The following is a 21,256-nucleotide window of genomic DNA, read 5'->3' as shown; positions in this document are numbered from 1 at the left end:
GTAGCCCTGATTTATAGCAATGTAGCAACTGCATAGTTGAGTGGTGAAAACGCTTGCGTGAAGTTCGCAAAGGACGTCGGTTCAACACCGCCTCAAAGTTCGCGGTTATGTCTCGACAGTTCTATATGTAGCCGACCCCTGCAACACTGCTTTATTATTTTATTACGGTTGAATGCCTTCCACGTGTATTCATTGAACTTGAGGAATAGCAAAAGGTGGCATAGCAAATGAATGAGATCATGTTTTCTTCAGCATTTTTCGGAAAAAAAAGCTAAGCCTCTGTTTTCTTGTTGCTAATTTCTGGCTGAGATATTTGAATGTTTGGTATTGGCAAAACTCGCTCTTTGCAGTTTCGTTTAAAATTAGGTAAACTTTGTTTTAGAGACATAAAGACTGAAAGCATCATTCTCAATATCGTGACGTTACACGCGTGTCAAAAGGGGGGGTTGTAACCCCCAAAAACCCCCCTTGGCTACGCCACTGCTCACAGTCACACCAGAGCCACTATAGTGGCTCTGCCTATTTGATGTGGACACAGCCGCTATAGTGGCTCTGGTCACACACTGCTTATCTTCCCGCGCGAGAGGAGCAACTTCAAAGTCAAAACGCGTGGTAGCGAAAAAGCGAATGCGAGGTTGAATGTTTTATTCTCATTTCACGCGTTAACCAAACGTCCGTTAAATTTTTGTACTTATTTCAAACATGAAATCGCTTTTAGTAAACTTTATCGAGTTGAAACTACGATACAACAAACAATTAAGTGAATTACAGTAAAAAAAATGCATTTTTCAAAACTGTCATCCGTGTTTTACTTTAATAAGCACTGTTTTGATCTATATATAGCCTATTGTGAAAATATATACATCTCAAAATGATCTCATGCACTCATCTATATACAAACCTGCACTACCGTATATAGGCTTACTCGAGTATAGGTCGATCTTGTGTAGCCTATAAGTCGAACCCCTACTTTTGAGCTTGAACCTCCACATCACGCTTCACTGCACAGAGCTGCGGAAAAGTTCTATTTCCTCCCTACAAAAATTTTTTTTTTCTACAACTGATTACCAGACAGGTAAGCTATTAAACAGTTGGGTGTCTTTCTTTGGTCAAGTTAGGTCAAATTTATGCAACATCTGGTCATGTAGCTAACACTTTCGCTGCTAATAAGTAGTCAGGGGCAGTGATATGCAATTTTGTTGTTTAATGTTTTGCTTATTACTGGCTAGCCTACTGTATCGTCGAATGTTTTTTGTAGGCTATGCGGTGGACTGTATACTATAGGCCTACTTTAAATCTAATATGAACACCAGACAAGGAGACTAGTCTACTGTGTTGTGTTTTGTGAGAAAGATATTAATCGACAAACTGAAGCCTACCATTGAACCAACCATTAGCCTGTAGACTGTAGTCCTACCATTCTCACAGTTGTCATGATTTGATGGTAACTTAATTCATTTGACAGAATTTTAATAATAATTTGAACTGAAAGTAGCCTACTCTCAGAGCGCTAGACTTTAGCCTGAAGTTGCTTTTTTTTAATTTTCTTATGGACGCCATTTAGACCACCTTTTTCTCGGCGTACCGCCTTTAGCGGTATGACAAACTCATATGTGCTAGTTATATAGTAGCCTAATAATTTGCCCTTCTCAAAATTTTAAGCTGGCTACGCCTCTATAGGCCTAAGCTTTATGTAGCCTATCTTCAAAAACTTTCTGCAAATCCCACGCAAGATGAAATAGACTGCGAGTATGCATCTACAGTAGGCTATGTGTTGAACCACAACACATCACAGCGACCACCGCAGTCAAAACAGCAACACGCCTCAATTCCAGCGACTTCTTTCAATTCGTTTACAAAATGGAGTGGAACGAGAAATTGTAGAACTATATAGTAGGCTAGCCCAGAGGTGGGCAAACTACGGCCCGTGGGCCGCATGCGGTCCAAAACAACTTTCTGTACGGCCCGCGAAAGCCTGAAGCAATTATATAAAAACATAATCCCAAAATTGCTTCAAAATTTTAATTACTACAATGACTTAATTAAACTTTTTCTTCATAGGCTATATACCTTACCGTACCCTCCATCAACAAAATTGCAATCAAACATTCACACTGTGCTCTGTAGCTATCGTGAGATATTGGAAAACGAGATGGTATAGACGAGAAAGTTAAATAGAGAACAGAAAAAAAAAACGAGAGGGAACGGCCAGGCATTAGGCCTGCATAGCTACAAAAGCAGCCATAAAACGAACAATACAAGGTCCTCCAATACAGCACAAGCGTTTGCGAAAGATCTATAGTGAGAGAGAAAAAAAGATGATCACATCGGATAAGAATGACAACTGACTCGTTGGAAACAATTCACAACTGACAGGCTTCGCAGCGGACATGGCGTTTTCGGCCATAGGCTACTCATGTTAGCCCCTTGGTCACAGCGGTAAACCATAACCTCTTTGTGGGAAAATTGTAACATAAGATTCTCGGATCCGTTCGTCTGTATGTAATGACCGAAAAAGAAACACTCCTTTGAAACGTCTATTCAAATTTGTATTTCTGTAAAATTAGCCACCTGGCTGTCGAAATTGGGATGCAACACCGTACACCACTAAAACTTGTCACTACAACAAACTACTTAGATAAAAGACGGAAATTTTATCCAGCTGACAAGCACTAAGCAAACAGTTAAATATGCCTCCAACTTTCAAGCAACTATTTTACGAATGACTAGAATAATTTGCGATATCTCAAACTCACGTAAACAGTAACTGTGACGCAATAATGAAAGACATTGTCACGCAATTCAAACAGGTGTTCAAAGGCGATGATGCAATGTTTCATCAGGTCTTACGAACGATGGTGCAATATTTGGACATTTTCTAGCAATTTCCATGACGTAAGATGCCAGCTAGGTTAAGTAGACCATAACGGTTTTATATGACGTTTGATTTGGTGAAAATTGTCCGTAACACCCCTTTCAAGTAACTAACTGATATGTTCTAGGCTACATAAATTAAAATTACAAAACCTAAGTTATTTTTAGTTGGTTAAATTTAAATGAGTTTTTGCTCCACTTGTGTTTTTGATAATAAACATATGATAAATAAACATATGAGAATTATGCACTGATCTTGAATTCAATCTCAATGTGAACAAGCCGAAGGTTTTAAAGGAACTTTTGACAATAAACAAGTTTTGCTTTTTAAAAAGCAATCTTTTTCGTTTTTAATAGAAATTATTTTTCTTTTGAAATATTGTTGTAGCCTATTTCGAATTGTTTTTTACAACTTTGTTCTTCTATTCGAACAAAATTCGTTTTATACAGCTCCAATAAGTTTCGTTGTGATTTAAAAAGAAATATACGAGAATTTCAGAAAGCACATTAGGCCTAGCATTAAAAATGTGTGGTTTGGCATTTCATACTTCACTTCAGGCTTATTGACCATTAGGAAACAAAGGTAATAGGTTGAAGATCTTTGAAAACCGAATAAAAAGGTAGGCTATTTCAAGAGGTTTTCGAAAGATTTTTTTTTTTGGCCAAGTTTCTTTTCGGCACGAATCGTTTTCCATTTTGTTATGATGTATAGGATTGTTTCGTTTCGAATTAGGTTTCTGAGGAAAAAATTGTTTAATTCGAATCGCTGTTCAGAAAATAAAATTTTGTCTCTAATAATCCTATATTCAACAGTGCGCCTATTAGTATTTTGTTATGGACGCTTTCTCACAAATGAAAACACGGCCATTTTCTTTCTGCATCCGCAAGCAATGCATCGTTTCACAAAATATAAAAAAAGTATTGCATCCAAAACAATGAAAACAAATGCTATTTTCTGAGCGGCAGCATGGTTGTGAATTAAAATATCCCTGTAGGCATCGATGCTGACAAAATGCTTCGCCAACATGTAAGCTGAATTTGCGTGGTCACTATTTCCCAAGGTAGTGACTGTTCTGATCCTGTGATTGTATTGATCGGTCACGTACAGTAATTTATTTTCCAAGTCAAAGTCCATGGATGTGGGATGGTAGAATTGCGCATTCTTACCGACACCGTCACGTGTGCCAAACTGGCCGCCAGCGAGAACATACACAGAATTGTTTCTAAGTGTGATCATCCGGATACAGTTGTTGGCAAACTCGGCGACATACAAGACATCATTGGTCGGGTCATGAACGATGCCTTCTGGATAATTCATTAAAGCAATACCATTGACACTGAAAACATATCAAAAGATAAAACACAAAACTCATTATGCCTGCTTATAGTTTTTGATGATCCTTATTTAGGTGAAACAGGCTGTTAAGGGTTCAGATTGTAATAACTATATTTGATTTAGTTTTTTTTTTAATAAGTAAAAATTTTATTTCAGTAGGTGACTTAAATTTTCTTTTTTTCTCCATTCAATATAGGCAGAGATGGGTGTGATCTTGATCTTGAAGATCACAAGTGATCTTGAAGATCAAGATCTTGATTTTGATCTTGAAGATCACTTTTTCTTTGGTGATCTTGATCTACGATCACTTTTTTTGTGTGATCTTGATCTTGAAAAACAATAAGATCAAGATCACTTTAAAATTGCATTTTACTTCCTACATAGAGGCATTTTTTTAGAACTCGTACTGTACAAAGTAGTTAGTGGCAACTACTAACATTAAGCCACTGTTAATATGATATGTGCCCAACAAAAGACGATTTAATGTCTCCATCTAATCTGGTCAGTGTTGCCATTTCAAAATTAAAAAAGTTTTTTGTGTTGGTCATAATAAAAAAGTCAATTTCCGTGTACTTTATGTTGACGTATGATATAAAATGATTTAACTTTGTTCACAATTTCCATGTGTGAATTTTAAAAAAATGTTTTCTTTCGTTGACCCAATTTTAGATGTTTCAAAAGTCTAGAATGGCGGTGTTAAAAAATCTGGACTCTAGCCGACTTTGGACATGTAGCCTAAAGTGGTTTATTGCAGCACATCAACCAGACCAAGACTTGCTTAGGGTCCGAGTATGGAGCGGTTTGGTTCGCAAACCTCTGAACTTTTTAGATAGCAGACAACAGCAATAGGTTGCCAGATGGGTAAATGGTGCAATAAACATTGACATAATACAGTGAAAGTTAAAACTACTTAGAACAAGAATAAAAACTCCCACATGAACCAGACAAAAATTTGGTAAAAAGTGATGCAGTTCAAAGTTTATTTTTATTTATTTATTATAAATAAAACGTATAAAACTAATTGCAAATTTTGCGACTTTTTCACTACTACTGTAATTAACCTCGGCCTTGGGTGTGACGTTGCGATTCTACGCAAACTACGTCAACAATTGATAGGCCTAATAGCAACAGTCACTAGCTTATTACAATTCTTAGGCGAGCGATCGAGTAGTTAAAAGTAAAAGTTAGCAATAGGCTACCAACTATATACCTTTACCCAGGTTGCTTATAGTAATTATTTTTGCAACATCATTGATCAAACACTTCTTTTTTTTTTCAAGAACACAAAAAGTGATCTTGATCTTCAAGATCACGATCTTGATCTTGATCTTCAAGATCATCTATTCTTGGTGATCTTGATCTTCAAAATCTCCAATACTGGTGATCTTGCCCATCTCTGAATATAGGCAATGTGCACAGCTTAGTATGAATTTGTTAGGCTAAGCTTTCAAAACGGAACTTACGTTTGATGAACGCTTCCAGGTGAACCATTTCCAACTATTGTTGTGACTTGTCCCCTTGTCAAATCAATCTTTCTCACTGCGTGGTTGTAATGATCTGATACGTAAAGGACATCTCGATGCATGTCATAAGCAACACCGGTGGGGTGTTTCCATCTTGCTTTGCTCAAGGTACCATCCAAGAAGCCTTCTTTACTAGGGCCACCTGTTATCGTTTGCACAATTGGAGGGTTTCTGTTCATCAGAATGACTCGGATGGCATGGTTATCTGTGTCGCCGACAAACAATCTCGAGACCGATTCATGAAGCTCAAGTTGTTGAGGATTGCTGAATCTAAAAAATAACGGAACAAAGCGGATATTAATGTTACGTGGATATTTATGTTATGCGGATTATTATGGACAGCTTATTCACATAACATGGTAAACACGGAAAAACATACACGGAAAATTGATCGTACATTTTATATTTTTTACCATCACCAATTTTTCTTACCGACAGTTAATAATCTTCACAGCTAAGCCATATTGTTGAAAATATTACGATTTATTGTAAGTCACTGTCCAAAGCGAATTATTCCTTTCAATTCGAAACAAAACGGTTTGCTCATTATTCGAGCACCCGAACATTCAGCACACACTGTTGAAAATAATTCAAAAACTTTCAAGTCTTTATTTCGTTTGGTACAAAATTCGCTGTTTTAATTTAGCTGCGCGTTGCATCGAAGCGTTTCTGAAAATTTTTGTTCCGACTAAAAAATCTTATAGAACTGGTATAATCTGCACCTTTTTAATCGTACAGTCTATAAGCAAATGACGTTGATGCCCTAAATAGCAAAATCCGTCGTTTTTACATTGATTCAACGTCTGCATAGGCTCCGTTGAATCAATGTGACAATTGCGGCTTTTACTGTCTGGATGATAACTTTGGTATAGCCTACCTGGCTTTGTGGATGGGACCATCCTTGAACCCGTTTTGTTTTGGACTTCCAGCAAACGTTCCAACCTTTTTTGTTTGTAAATCAATCACTCGTATGACGTCGTTCGCGCTGTCAGCAACGTACATTTGTCGTTTCTTTTGGCTCAAGATCATTCCAGCTATGTGAGTAAATCTTGCTTCCGTCCCAGGACCGTCTTTATATCTATTTATGAAAAATCATTTTTGATTTGTGCTCGCAACGAATATGCAGTGACTCATGTCGAGAACACTAAAAGTTTGATGGCTAAAAGGAAATGATTGCATTGAATATGATGATGCTACTTTGGTTTAATAGTAGCCTACGGATAACTGAAAGTATTAGTGAAACCAGATCTACTGTAGTTGTTTTCACAAGGTTTTTGCTATTTTTTTCTGATATTTTTGAGAAACATTTGTAAAACATTGGCGCTTAGTTTTACCAAAGTAATGTGCTCCAAGCGAAACCGCGCTATGATAAATTGACCTTAACAATGCAAGAAATTCTGTAACATTTACCTCAAAGATTTATTAATTTCCAAACATGTTATTAAAGTCATAAGTATTAAAAATGATCAAAACAAATAATTTTTCTGGGTAAACATAAACAAAAGGCAAGTCTATTAAACAACGTTTCAAAACTTTAAAAAGAAACTTTTTTTTACATATAAACAATTATGCAAAACGAAGCCCTGACAAAAACATTTTGCATTGAAACGAAATTTGTTTTTTCGGCTACAATAAATTTTTGAAATATTTGTTCAGTACTTTTAAGCTTGCTTTCAAGTCCAAACCATAAAAAAAAATATTTCAATGCATGTATAGATATGACACACTAAAGTTTAAGATGCTTTAATAAATGCAACTAAACCTTGATTCGAACATAGGCCTACAGTAAAACGAAATAGCTTTGATGTCAAAACAAACGAAGCAAAACTTTTTTGAAATTTAATTTGTAACAAAAAAGATAGCATACCATAACCTAAAATATTTGACTTACACATTTTTTTTCAAAATTGGAGAAACAGTTTAACACAGGCAGCCCAAAACTAGTTTGTAATGTTTCCTACCCTTGTAAAGAACCCGCTGTTGTTGTTACAAACTTTGTAGTCAAATCGATTTTTCGAATCCGATCATTTTCTCTATCTGTATCTGGACATCCACAATCAGCCACATACACCGCTTGTTTTACGTGATCATAGACGATTCCCCAGGGATAATTGAACCTGTTAAGTTTAAAACAACGGCAAAGTTTTTTAAAAAAATTGCTGAGTAGACTACCATGTTAAGCAAACTATACGGCAGTTTTTAAAAAAGATTGCAATTCGCTATGAACTACGACACTGCGTCTTTGGTCTCATAATCACCTGTGCTGTAGCTGAAGAAACTTATAAGTGTCTGATAGTGCATTTGTTCGAATAAGTTATATCCCAGACAGCAAATCAACCGTTTTTTATAGTGTGTGTGCAGACGTTGAATCAATGTAAAAACCGGTTAATTTGTTTACATCATCGGTGCTATTCTGGTCGATGTCAGTCTGGTCTATTTCATAATAATCTGCAGTGAGCCCAACGTTGTCACATTGTAGCCAAGAAAATGATCGAAAGACAGTAGCCTATAGCCTAATTAATTCGCTCTTTTTAATGCCTATATTATTCAACATTTCAACGTTTGTGGGCTATCATGATATTGATTAGATCAAAGAAGTCTTGATTTAAACCGTGATTTGACAATTGGTCGAACGACAGCTTGTGCAGTCAACTATTATAGTCTATATATAACATTAGGCCTCCAAGCCTTTATTAGGCTACCTGGCGTGCATCATGCTTCCGTCAACGCTTTTTGTTCCAGCAAGACATAATTCAACATCTCCAATGTGAGGTGTTCCTTTGCCACCCAGAGTTTTCACAATTCCTTCTATTGAGTAAACCAACCCCACAAACAAGGTTAACCTCGTCCAAAAAATTGTTAAATAAAAATACGACATCGTAAACTGAAACGAATACGACAGATTTAGCTTGTTCCGAATATTAGGCTAGTATAACTTAGTTGCAATAGGCTTCAAGATATCAAAAACAAAGTCTAAAATTCTGCTGAATCTGTAGGCTGTTAGTGCTTTGTAGAATGTAGCCTAGACTACCTATAGGCAATGTTGGGCGCGATAACTCATTTTTCAGTTAAGCGATAACGATAATCGATAAACGAAAAATGCCTAAAGCGATAACGATAAACGATAAATCAAAAAAAAGTTAAGCGATAACGATAAACGATAAATTATCGCCGATAATGTCTGATAACGATAATTTTTTTTTCTTGATAAGCACTGCCCCATCCCATGCAGCACGAACTGTTTTCATCAACATGCCGAAAAATCGAACATAATATACTGTAAAGGGACAAAACTTTTTGTAAGTTATGCATAAATAGAATCGCAATAGCGGCAGTGGGTATCGAACCTTCAACCTCTTGATCCAGAATCAAACCACTGAGGTAACCGCCGTGCTTATAATTATACCTTCAGATAGGCTACCAGTAGGATGCTTTTATCAATTGAGTTACACTGCCGCTTACGTGCAGTAGGCAAAATAATTAAATCAAATGAAAATACCATAAAAAATTCCAAACTTGACAGCAAAGTCAGCAATAATTGAAGAAATTCCCAAAAATGCAAAATGCTTGAAAATTTATCAGTAATCTTAAGCGTTATTGGTAGTAAAAATGTGCATACTGTGAAATCCATCAAGCTTGTCAAATTAGTCGTGTTTGTTTAAGAACAATAACATAATTATCGTAATTTACTGATAATTTCAGATTATTTTTTTTTTGTTTACTTTGTGAACACCATCATTAAAGCAATGGCAGAACGCTGAGTTTTTGAGATAAGAATTACAATGTAGGCACTGTATTAGTGGGAATAAAAATATTTGATTGAGGTAGGCTATGTCGCATAGGTAGGCTACAGTAAATGAGAAAGGTTATACTCAGTGGCGTAGCCAAGGGGGGGTTTTGGGGGTTACAGCCCCCCTTTTGGCACGCGTGTGACGTCACGATATTGAGAATGATGCTTTCAGTCTAAAAAAAATTTGCCTTTTAAACAAATCTGCATTAAAAGAGCGAGTTTTGCCAATACCAAACACTCAAATATCTCAGCCTGGAAGTAGCAACAAGAAAACATAGAGACTTAGCTTTATTTCCGAAAAATGCCAAAAAAAAACATGATCTAATGCTTTTGCTATGCCACCGGACAGCACCATTTTACAGGAATATTCATACCCACATTTTTGTTGAAAATGCTCTCAAAATGCACCAAATTCAATGTAATTTTTCAAAATTTTTTGGGGGAGGCTCCCCAGACCCCCGCCGCTGGGTGTCGTCTTAGGCGAAAACCCCCCTTTCAAAATTCCTGGCTACGCTACTGGTTATACTGTATTTAGCATAATTTTACCACGCAACTCGATCCGCCTATTGTCATGCAAAAACTACTACAAGATGCAAAAAAATGTGATGTCGGTCTGCATGTTAAATGTTTCAAGCAATATCATATTCCGCAATGACTTGTTTCAGTGATGTTGTGTTACTTTGCTAATTTTCATCTTCATATTTTTTGAACTTTGATTTCAATAAAATGCTCGATGACAATAATGACATGACAAGACATGAACAAGACATTTCCCATTTATCACTTTGAGCGATAAGTAAAATGTAATAATGCTTAAGCATTACGCACAAGAAACTTGTGAAATTTGATAACGAATTTGCCTAGCGTCTTATATATAGGACGGCTTTTTTCTCAAAAAGTACAAACACAACTAGGAAAAAAATAATTGTGATAACTTATGTTTTTTAGGTCATAATTATGCAATATTTAATTTTCCGAAAATTTGTTTAAGTACTTTCACTTTCGGCACAAATGGGTTAACTTATTAAGTTAAATGGCACTTATGCATTCGGTTATTATTTTTGGATTAAAGTTATATCACCAAGCTAGAAAAAAATCGATCTTACAGTCTATAACCGATCTTGTGTTGTTATTGTGTGTGAATTTTGTCTTTTAATCTGAGTTGGTGACGTAACCGCACGTCTCAAGGCAAGTTCTTGCAATTTTAGTTAATCTACTCATCTAAAGATTTAATGCGCTTAAAACAGTAAGTTTCATGTTTTGACGAGAGAGATTTTATTTTTTTACGACAATTACGGTACTAAAAACTAACACTTCCAACGAAAAAAGAAAACACAAGAATAAAATAGTTGATCGTGAGGTGGCGCAAAAGGCCATGTTTCCGATGTAAAAGCGGCCTCGTATTGCGACACTTTCACAAACCACTTGCCAATTTCTTTCGCTTCGCTTCAAAGGAAGTTGTGCTGCCTGTGCATATACATTTTAATTGTAAAATTCACTCGCGATAGCCCATTGCAGCAAAACAACAATAGACTTGTTGCATGCATTTCATTGCATTGCAATTTGCAACTCTAAAAGTTATTGTGTTGTCAGGGCCGTCGCTACAGGGGGGGCGTGCCCCTCCTCTGATAGCGACCTGTGCACATACACTTCAGGCACTGAAGAAGAACTGGTTTTAATTTTAGTTTCATTAACTAGGTGGATAGTAAAAATATTACTTTTCATGATCTTTCCACTTGTGTGTTGATCCGAAATAAAATTTATCGGCGATTAATTATCGGCGATAATCAAATACTGCCTTTGGCGATAACGATAAACGATATCTGAAAAAATAATTGAGCGATAACGATAAGCGATAAAAATTTATCGCCGATAATGCCCATCACTGCCTATAGGTTAATTATAATTCATTAGTTCTCAAACATTAGGAAAACTTTTAATGTGTTGAAGTATTTTAACCTTTTCAGTATTTTGTTTTGTCAAATGCAAAAGCTGTCTTTCGCTATATCGAGACAAGTTTGAATGGCTCTTATCCATTTACTCCGATAGCTGATGTTTGCTCTAGGAGTGCGCGCTGGAGTTGAGCAAAGCCTTTTAAGGATTGCTCTCCATCCCGCGTTACCTACAGTGTAATAGATGGAATAATTCACACACCACAACACTTTGATAATAATCGGAAACTTCGTTTTGTCGATGACCGGCCTGCGTCAGTAGGCTAATTCAAAGCTTCCACCACTGCAAGTATTTGAAACTGCCAGCAGTAACCTTTTAGCTTTCTCAGTTCCAGGATGAATATTCAAACTGACAGCAATAACCTTTTTCGCACTGGCATCGAGTTTTTTCTGCTCAGCTAGAAATGTCAATTTGAAGTGGTAAAAGAACAATCACACCAAGAGGCTCAACCATGACGACAAATAAAACATGCAATCACACGTAGCCTAAGCTACAGCATTAATTTATGCAAGTTAGCCTACTTGTGACATTTCAGCTGGGTGGTCAATGTAACAATTGTTGAACTTTCAATATTTACTCATTGTAGCCTACTTTGTAGGCCTATGTTGTAATTTATAATAATAATTATTGTTATAATTCATATTTCTTAACAGTTTGCTTATTTATATAAAAAAGCAAAATTTGATAGCCTAATTTCCAGAAACCATTCTATACCAGACAGCAAAACCCGTTATTTTTACATTGATTCAACGTATTCAGATGTTGAATCAATGTGAAAATAGCGGATGTTGATGTCTGAAACTTTACTCAACATTGGGATTTATGTAGGCCACTAAATTGAATTTTTATTTGCTATTTTGTGTACGGTACCTTTAGTCTAGTCTCGTAACCGTATAACCCACAATTGAAAAAAAACTCGAGCAGTAGCCTACAGCAGTCTACACTCTGTACAATAAGTGCAGCGCTGTATAAATGCTGTTACCTGTTCTACAGCAATCATCGTATTCAGGTATCATCATCATTGTCAACGTTTGTCGTCCCATGTTGTCCGAAAACCTTATTCAAGCAAGCATCGCTATAGCTTACATAGCTCCATAAATTAATCAGCAGTAATTTTTACTGTCCGTTCTGTGTTGTTTATATCACAACTAAGTTTAACCGCAGTAAAGCGACGACAGGAACGTGAGCTACCTACTCACTCCCACTCTTTCAAAATTTCCGTTCTGGAATGTTGGACTTCTGTTGAATAGTCTTAAACCTAGTAAGCTATAAGTACAAACTGAAAAAAGTGGTTAATAAGTTATCTAAACTGCAACGCTACGGTATATGCTTGTTCAGAGCCTATATCGCAACAAAAATCTTTTCCGGCACCATGTTCTTTTGATATACCCGGTATCGATAATCAATAATATTCGTTTATTTAATTAAATTACAATGCTGTATTGAGACAGCGGAAGTCGTGAGGCTTTCACGAGACAAGGAAACTAGCCTACAGCTGATTGCAACTCAATATTGACAACACGTAAACAGATAGGCTACAACAACTAAACAACTAACTTAAATGTGATATACGTCATGTAGCCTACTGTAGGGCAGCGCTCCGCAACCTTTATTTACAAACGGCACACTTAAAAACTCTTTAAAATTCTGCGGCACAATTCGGCCGACACATTTTCAAAATGTAAAAAAACTACAATTTATTGTAATGAGATATTTGCGCTTGTTTCAATGAGCACAGTCAGTTGAGTTGTTTTTATTTCTGACTATCAAAGCAAAAGCAATACACGCCTACATAGCAAAGGTCGAGAAAAAGGTAGAAGCGACAAAACGCAAACGTTAAAACGTGCTTATGCTTGTTCAAAAAAAAAATTTGGCACGGTTGCAACATCTTCAGAAAAATTTAGGGTAGAAAGGAAATTAAAAAACAAAACGATACAAACAAAAATAAGAAAAAAACAAAAAACCACAACTTATTACCCCGTAGGCCTATAGCTTTAGCTGATATTTTCAAGATTTGTATAAATAGACACTTGCTATGAAGAATGGCCATGGTGCGTTATCAAGAGTGCTGATGGTCGTGAGGGGAACACATCTTGATGCGTTTAGCTCATAGTAAACAAGAGCAAGGCAGGCAAAAAAAAAAACAAAGAAATACTATACCACGGGCAAAGCCATTTCAAGCGCAACGCACCAGGCTTTGCACGACTCATAAAATAGTTACAACTTGACGACACAAAACAATAACAAAAACAAATAAAACAAACAAGCAAAAACAACATCATTATCTTGTGGAAATCCAATAGGCTATCCAAGGAAGTTATGTCTTGCGTGCTTTGATATAAAGTTACATCGATAAAGCGATAATTATAAGACCCCAGCCAGCTAAACTTGACACCATCACACCGATTCAACGTCTACGAACGATAAATCAATGCAAAAAATGACAGGCCTCGCTAACTGGGATGCAGTGATGCACGCGCATACAAAATATATTGACGCCGTCAGCGTAAACGCAAACGTTCGAAAAACTATACGCGTATGCGTCAACGTAACTTGTAAAAAAAGTTGGCGGCGTCAACGTCAGCGCATACACTAGCGCAGGGGTCACCAAATGGCGGCCCGCGGGCCGCATGCGGCCCGCCACGCTGTATCGCTGCGGCCCGCGGAAGGTATCAGCGTACAAGTATAACCAAAAATACTTTTTTTGAGGAGTCAATGAGCATGGAGGTAAAAATACTTTCCGGAAAGCATATTTTCGCTTTACATACGATTCCACCGACCGACCATTCAGATTGTAGTTCTAGATGGGGGTCGCTCAACGTTATTCCAATGCGATATCCAGCCACAATGTCCCAGTGGTTGATTAAAACGTCTGTTTTCGAATTTCGAAATTGTCTGTGAGCATAGGGTTGCTTATTTTAAGTTTGTAAGTGTCATGTGAACACTAGTGTGCGTTTCACCGTTATTGTGTTTCACGAGCAGTGTTCCCTTTAAGCAAGTTTTTGTTAGCAAAATAGGCCGGTGTGCCAACTCAATTTATAATAAATTGGCAAATATTATATATAAATTTAAAGACATTTTCTGATTGTATCGAGAAAATGAAATATCTTCTGACAGGTGTTGGTTGTATTATTTCTGGTTGTATTTTCATATGACAACTTCTGGTTGTATTATGAAAATATTTAGTTTGGTTCTGCAAAATGTTGTTAATCAACAATTCTTGCCATGCTGATAAGCACCGCAAGTGACAGTTGTCTAATAATCAAGAAATAAAGTTTTATAGACTCTCACAAAAAGATGAAAAACCAACTCATTGCTTTTTTGGAGGGAACACCGTTCATGAGTTACAATAGAAACGTTTTTTTTTTCCGTGATTTCTACAAGCGTTTGTTTCATGGTGACTAGTTTCTTTCTCCCTGTTATTGGAGCCTATTTTTCGCTGATATGTTAGCAGCATAGCAGGTCACTGTTGTTGCCTGTATTGCGATGTGTCAAACATTTCTTTGGTTACTGAAACTGTTAATTGCAAGATATCTTTTGCGAAGCGAAGTGACAACATCACTCTTGCTTGGCGATGAATATTCTAATGAAACCGTTCGCCTCGCTACAAGTGCGCAAAACAAGTGGCCTCGTTTATTTGACATTGTTAAAGAAGTCAAAAGTGTTGTTAAAGGAGCTTGGCCTAGCAGTAGCGTTGTTCGACTAATTTTGTTGCTGCGGTATTCTAAGATAAATAGTAACAACATGTAACGCTGAATACTGGGCACGAAATGCGTTCATTTCTAGGATAAAGTACGTACGAAATGCGTTCATTTCTAGCAAGACATGACCCTTACCCTGAGTAATATCAATCTTTCTTCTTCTAACTCAATTAAATTGCTTGGTGTAACATTAAATCAACATTTGTGTTTAGAAAACTTTGTCAGTTCCACTGTCAAATCTTGCTTTTTTTATCTTAGAAATATTGGTTCCATTAGACAGTTTATTAATGTTGATGCTTGTAAAACTTTAACTCATGCACTTGTGACGTCCAGGCTTGATTATTCAAATTCATTATTAAATAACATTCCACATTGTACTATTTTGCGTCTTCAAAGAGTTCAGAATGCTGCTGCTCGGCTAATTACTTTAACACGTCAACGTGAGCATATCACTCCCATACTAAAATCCCTGCATTGGCTTCCAGTATTGTATCGTATTCGCTTCAAAATATGTCTATTAACTTATAAAGTTTTCCATGGTTTTGCTCCAAACTATCTGGACACTTTGCTTGTTCATTATAAACCTGCCAGAACTTTGCGTTCTCAACATCAATTGCTCTTGTGCAACCCTTCATATAAGACACAATATGGAAATCGTACCTTCCCAGTTGTTGCTGCCAGTTGCTGGAACTGTTTGCCTATTTGTGTGAAAGAAGCAGAAAATTTAAATGAATTCAAAACTCGCTTGAAAACGTTCTACTTCAATGAACATTATGACTGAAATTACCGTATTAATTATCACCATTGTCATGTACAGCGCCCAGGAGCATAGTTTGACTGTGGATGTGGCGCTATATAAATGTTGTTATTATTATTATTATTATAAAAGTCAACCTACCTAAAATTTTATTAGTGCGGCCCGCCACAGCTCTCCTTAGTGCCAAAGTGGCCCGCATGCAAGAAAGGTTGGTGACCCCTGAACCTGAACAAATGAACCCTGAACAAATGAACCCTGAACAAATGAAATACAACATCTGTAGGCTGAACAAATGAAATACAACATCTGTAGGCTACGAACTGCATTGGCACGACTGGAGTCATAAACTGACTGGAGTCTACAGTATGGCTGTACGTGTACGACGTACGTTCATAGTACATTTCATACTGCATAGAACACTTAAAAAATTTTCAAAAAATTTCGGGGGGGGCAAATGCTCCCAATGCCCCCCCTGGTTGCAGGCTTGGCAAGCAACAATTTAACTCAAATTACCGCCTTGGAAATGCTGCTGTGCAAAATGACAACAAACCAAAGTTTTTCAGACAGTTAGCTGAATGGTTTCAGATGTGGGCGGATATGCAGTGTCCAAACGCCAAGAAAATCACTTTAAGTAAACAAACCAGCTCTGCTATGATCTCTACATTGAAATGTACAGCTTCACTTATAGAAGATTTGTTGGAAGATGGTTTTGGATACGTTTTAACATCTCGTTTCCAAACAGATCCGCTGGAACTTACATTTTCAAAATATAGACAAATGAGTGGTGGACGGTTTTTAGTAGGGTTGCGTGAAGTTGAAACTTCCCAACGAATTTTAGCTATTAAGACTCTTTTAAAAGAATCGGTTTCCATATGGAATGCGGACATTCGGCCTGATATCAACGATACTGCTTTGCTAACATTAAGAAACAAACTAAACAATATTTCTGAAGAACTTAAAAACTATTGCTTGGATAAAAACGCTGTTGAAGTTGCAGCGGCCGTGGCAGGGTACTGTGCAAAAAAAATCGTTAAACGTTCACAGTGTGCTGAATGCAATGCATTGTTAATTTCTTCTAGTAGTGAACCTTTTGTCAATGAATATGACTATCTTTTGAAACTGTCACGAGGTGGTTTAACGTTGCCTTCTGTTGATCTTGCTCAGTACACATCGAAATGTTTTGCCATGCTAGATTCTGCTCTCAGCGTGATGAGGCAAAGCGAACTGAGTGAAAGAACTGCTGCAGAAAATGTTTTGCTCTTAAATGATATGCCATTGAGCTTTTTGTGTCAAAAGCACTTTGCAAACATCAAGTTTGTTAATGCAATTATAACTAATGTGTATTTTAATAATAATCGAAAAATGTCCAGTGATTCAGTGCGAAAAGACGCAATATTGCATTTCAAACATAAACGGCGAAAGCGCGACATTTAATCCTGGCTGTTGTGATATCTACGTATAGTATTGTATCTTTTTTAGGTCAGTATTGTACAGCAGTTGAAATAGAATTAATTACGTGAGGACAGTGACTAACTGTGACATCAGTTGCCAAATACGATATCTCCATTTTGCACATAATTTAAGCGGCTTTGCAAATCCTCAAAAAAACGTTGCATTCTAACTGTTGTTCCATTTTATGCACGTTAGCTGAGAGAAAGCAAAAGATTGTTAACATTTTAAGTTCACAATGTTTTTTGACGCGTGCATACCAATTGTTTACTGTGCTCACTTTTATTCGTGGTTGATTAATGTCTGACAACAATGACGTCCTATCATTATTCTCGTCTGAGGTTTACGTCACTCTACTCAACTGCAATTGTTGCTTAATGTTTTGTGTTTAGTTTGACTATGCATTTGAAATGCCGAATTAAAGTTGCTTTTATGCTTTATTTGGTTTTACTCAAAGGATCAGTTTGAACTATATTAGGATTGCAGTCAATAGCTACAAAAACCTCTGCTGTTGAGCAAAGCACTTCTTTTTTACGTTGATTCAACGCCTGTGAATGTTAAATTAATGCTAAAAGGACTGATTTGTTGGCTGGTGTGCTGTAGAAATACAACCAGTGGCGTACGCAGGGGGGGGCCATTGGGCCATGCTCCCCCCCCTCCCTTACAAATGTTTTAGTAGTTAACGACGTAGATTAAGGTATTTAATATGTTTTGCATTTCTCTGTCAAAGCAATTACTGTAACAATGTTGTTTTATAGACTAAGTCAATACGAAATACATAGCCCAATCCACCTACCCCACCCCACGTATGCCAATGTAGCATAGTGTTCTGTAAGCCTATTATAGTGATTAGTGAGAGAGAAATGGATAAAGTCTAAACTAGGGATATCAATGGCCAGTGGCATAGCCAAGGGGGGGGGGGTTGGGCCTTGGGGGTTACAACCCCTCCTTTGGCACGCGTGTGACGTCACGATGTTGAGAATGATGCTTTCAGTCTCTTTATGCTTGGGAATGATGGTTTCAGTCTAAAAAAAACTTGCCTAATTTTAAACAAAACTGCATTAAAAGAGCGAGTTTTGCCAATACCAAACATCTCAGCCAGGAATTAACAACAAGAAAACATAGAGACTTAGCTTTATTTCCGAAAAATGCCGAAGAAAACATGATCTTATCCTTTTGCTATGCCACCTGACAGCACCATTTTACAGGAATATTCATACCCACATTTTTGTTGTAAATGCTCTCAGAATGCACCAAATTCAAAGTAATTTTTCAAAATTTTCTGGGGGAGGCCCCCAGACCCTCCCCCGCCGCTGGGTGTCGTCTTAAAAGAAAATGCAGTGTCGTCGAAACCCCCCCCTTTCAAAATTCTTGGCTACGCTACTCTCAATGCCCCCCCCCCCCCTTGAGAAAATCCTGCGTACGCCACTGAATACAACTATCATGTTATCACTTGATACAGCGCTAGAAAGTCAGCTACTTCATGACAAAAGTTACCCTACTAATTTTTGCCATTCAAGGCAAACTGTAGGGCCGTGTATATTCTCGTAGGCCACGATTCGCTCAATAAATAAAGACTTTAAAGTATAGACAACTAAGTCACACCAAGGAAAACCACTGAGGGCTATTTTCCCGTGAATTTGATAAAAGTAGTTGTGTGTACTTTTCAGTTTTAGTTCATCAACAACGAAATGGAGACAAAAGTCATCATAAAGAGCTGCCTCTTGTACACAGTTGTTTGTATATTTAAATTGACACTTCACTTCCAAGAGTCCAAAATTTTTCCCGGTTTCGTACTTGTCAAACGCTTTTCCATTGGGGGAAGCTCCAAAAAAATTTAACCCAGGATTGACTATTAGGCCGCTGTCAAAAATCTCTAAGTCTCTGTTTAGTTGTTTTTTCATCTCTTCGCGATATAACCGAACTGCATGCTTCTCCTTTGTCAAACCGTGGCGAACAGCTGGAACATGGTGTAGCATTGGTGGTTTAAAAATTGATCTTAACAAGGAAGTAGTCTTCCGCTTAATAATTTTTCCAAAACTTGAGGAGGTTAATTAGTTGTCGTTTTCGGCTATTGGGCCCTAAAACTGATTGAGACTGCGAAGTTGTTGCCTCCTCAAGAGCTTGTATTAATAATAATAATCATGTTTTTATTTGCGCCCATTGCGATAACATACAGTACACTGCGATCACGGATGCAATACAACAGACGACAGGAAGCAGCGAAGTGACATGACTTCGAGTCAGCTGCTTCCTTTATTTTGGCTTGCCACTAAGTGTCTTTGCCGAGACACAGCCGCGTGCTCTGGAGCGGTGTCGAACCCACGTCCTTTCGAACGTCGCGCAGACGTTCCCACCACTCGGCTACGCAGCCGACGATGCGCTTCCTGTAAGCCCATGTACAAGCATGTCTTCATTTCATGCACCATGATGTTTCAAAAGGTAGGAAAATGATGCATTTGAAGCAGAGCATGCTGCCTTTGAATCTGCGTGATGTGATGGTGCTTTTCACCCTCCGTTTGGTCCGGGCGGTCTCCGCTCTTGTAAAGATGTAATTTGTGACTGGGTCTGCAAAAATGGCGTCGCCTCTTGGTTTGTGCCACTGCTGCTCTGTGCTGGTGCAGGATAAAGCTCCTGGGATCATTTTTACATCACGCATGTGAAAATGATGCATCTTGTAGGCTATAGCAATGCAGTAATGTGACTGCATCTAACACCAAGTCTGCAACACAAAGAAATACAAATTAATACCAAACAAAAGTTTATGCTCGGTAACAGAACAAAGTATATATAGCCTACTATGTAAATGTAACCAAACGTGGTAGGCCTAGTTTTAGTTATCCATGTTAGTAGCATAAACTGCTTTATATTACTACAGTAGGCCTAGGTAGGCTACAGAAACCGCATATATGTTTAGCTGTAATATCAATGGCTTATGCTACAAGCAACACTAGCAATAATATGGTTAATAAAAGAATAATCCTCAAAAGTGTAAAGTTTGCAACTACATTACAATTTAATATCACCCACCCAAACTTTCACATGACATAGAAAGAAATATTTAGCATTATAGATTGCCTACAACCAGCATTTACTTACCCTGCCTTGCAAGAGCACTTTGCTTTCTGTATTACTGTATTCGATTGCTTCATCTGAAGTGTGAGTTCATGCGGTTTATCAGTTTTTCTCTGACTTGGCCAACATTTTGCCTTGCAGATAAAACTTTGAGAATCTCCACGTTTAGTAAAAATTTCACGCAAATAATCTTCAATTAAAAACTGATAACCTTCTTTGAGAGGTCTTGCAGATGGTCCAATCCAGTCTGATATTAATCTTATATCAAACGATGGTAAATATTGTAAAGATTATGACAAGCTATTCACTTCCATCGTAGATATTTAGCATCGAAACAAATAACTTGACTGGTAACAGAGGGTTTCGCAATACAGTACCTGGTTTCCATGCAACGCTTCAACCTCTCAGTGCGCATTGAAGCGTAACGTGGAATCCCTCTATTCAATAAAAAGACCACTGTCATTCTGGCAGAATAATTTTGGGTGATCCGCCTAAAAAAATGATCTGTAAAAAATTGCGCGGTAAACAATATGATGAAAGCAGCAACATTCGGAAGCTGATAAAATCACTTCTCCTTACCACGTCAAAGCAAATGTCATATTTTTTCCATAGCCAAATGAACAGTGAACACAGAAATTTAAATAAAAACTCAACTTGTCAAAGATAAAGCAACTGCAATTGCGAAAAGTTAGACCTAAAATCGTATCTATTAAGACTGCGATATGTGATATGGCAAGAAAAGTAAGCATCACAAAAACGACTATAAAAATATTTTCCCGAAATATTTTTCGGAATTTT

General features: G+C 37.3%; 1 protein-coding gene across 1 annotated transcript; it reads right to left on the bottom strand.

Moving 5' to 3' along the window:
- Positions 1–2,548: 2,548 nt before the first annotated feature.
- On the bottom strand, positions 2,549–8,611 carry LOC145776730 (NHL repeat-containing protein 2-like). The gene is made up of 5 exons (XM_082587958.1): positions 8,436–8,611; positions 7,695–7,850; positions 6,611–6,811; positions 5,674–6,003; positions 2,549–4,211 (listed from the first exon to the last, which is right to left on the bottom strand). The coding sequence occupies exons 1-5, from the start codon at positions 8,609–8,611 to the stop codon at positions 3,707–3,709; spliced, it is 1,368 nt and encodes a 455-aa protein (XP_082444084.1). The 3' UTR covers positions 2,549–3,706.
- Between the last annotated feature and the right edge of the window lie 12,645 nt (positions 8,612–21,256).

Source organism: Aplidium turbinatum, chromosome 9 (genome assembly GCF_918807975.1).
Source record: "Aplidium turbinatum chromosome 9, kaAplTurb1.1, whole genome shotgun sequence".
NCBI classification, from domain to species: Eukaryota; Metazoa; Chordata; class Ascidiacea; order Aplousobranchia; family Polyclinidae; genus Aplidium; species Aplidium turbinatum.
This window is presented reverse-complemented; position numbering and strand designations above follow the sequence as displayed.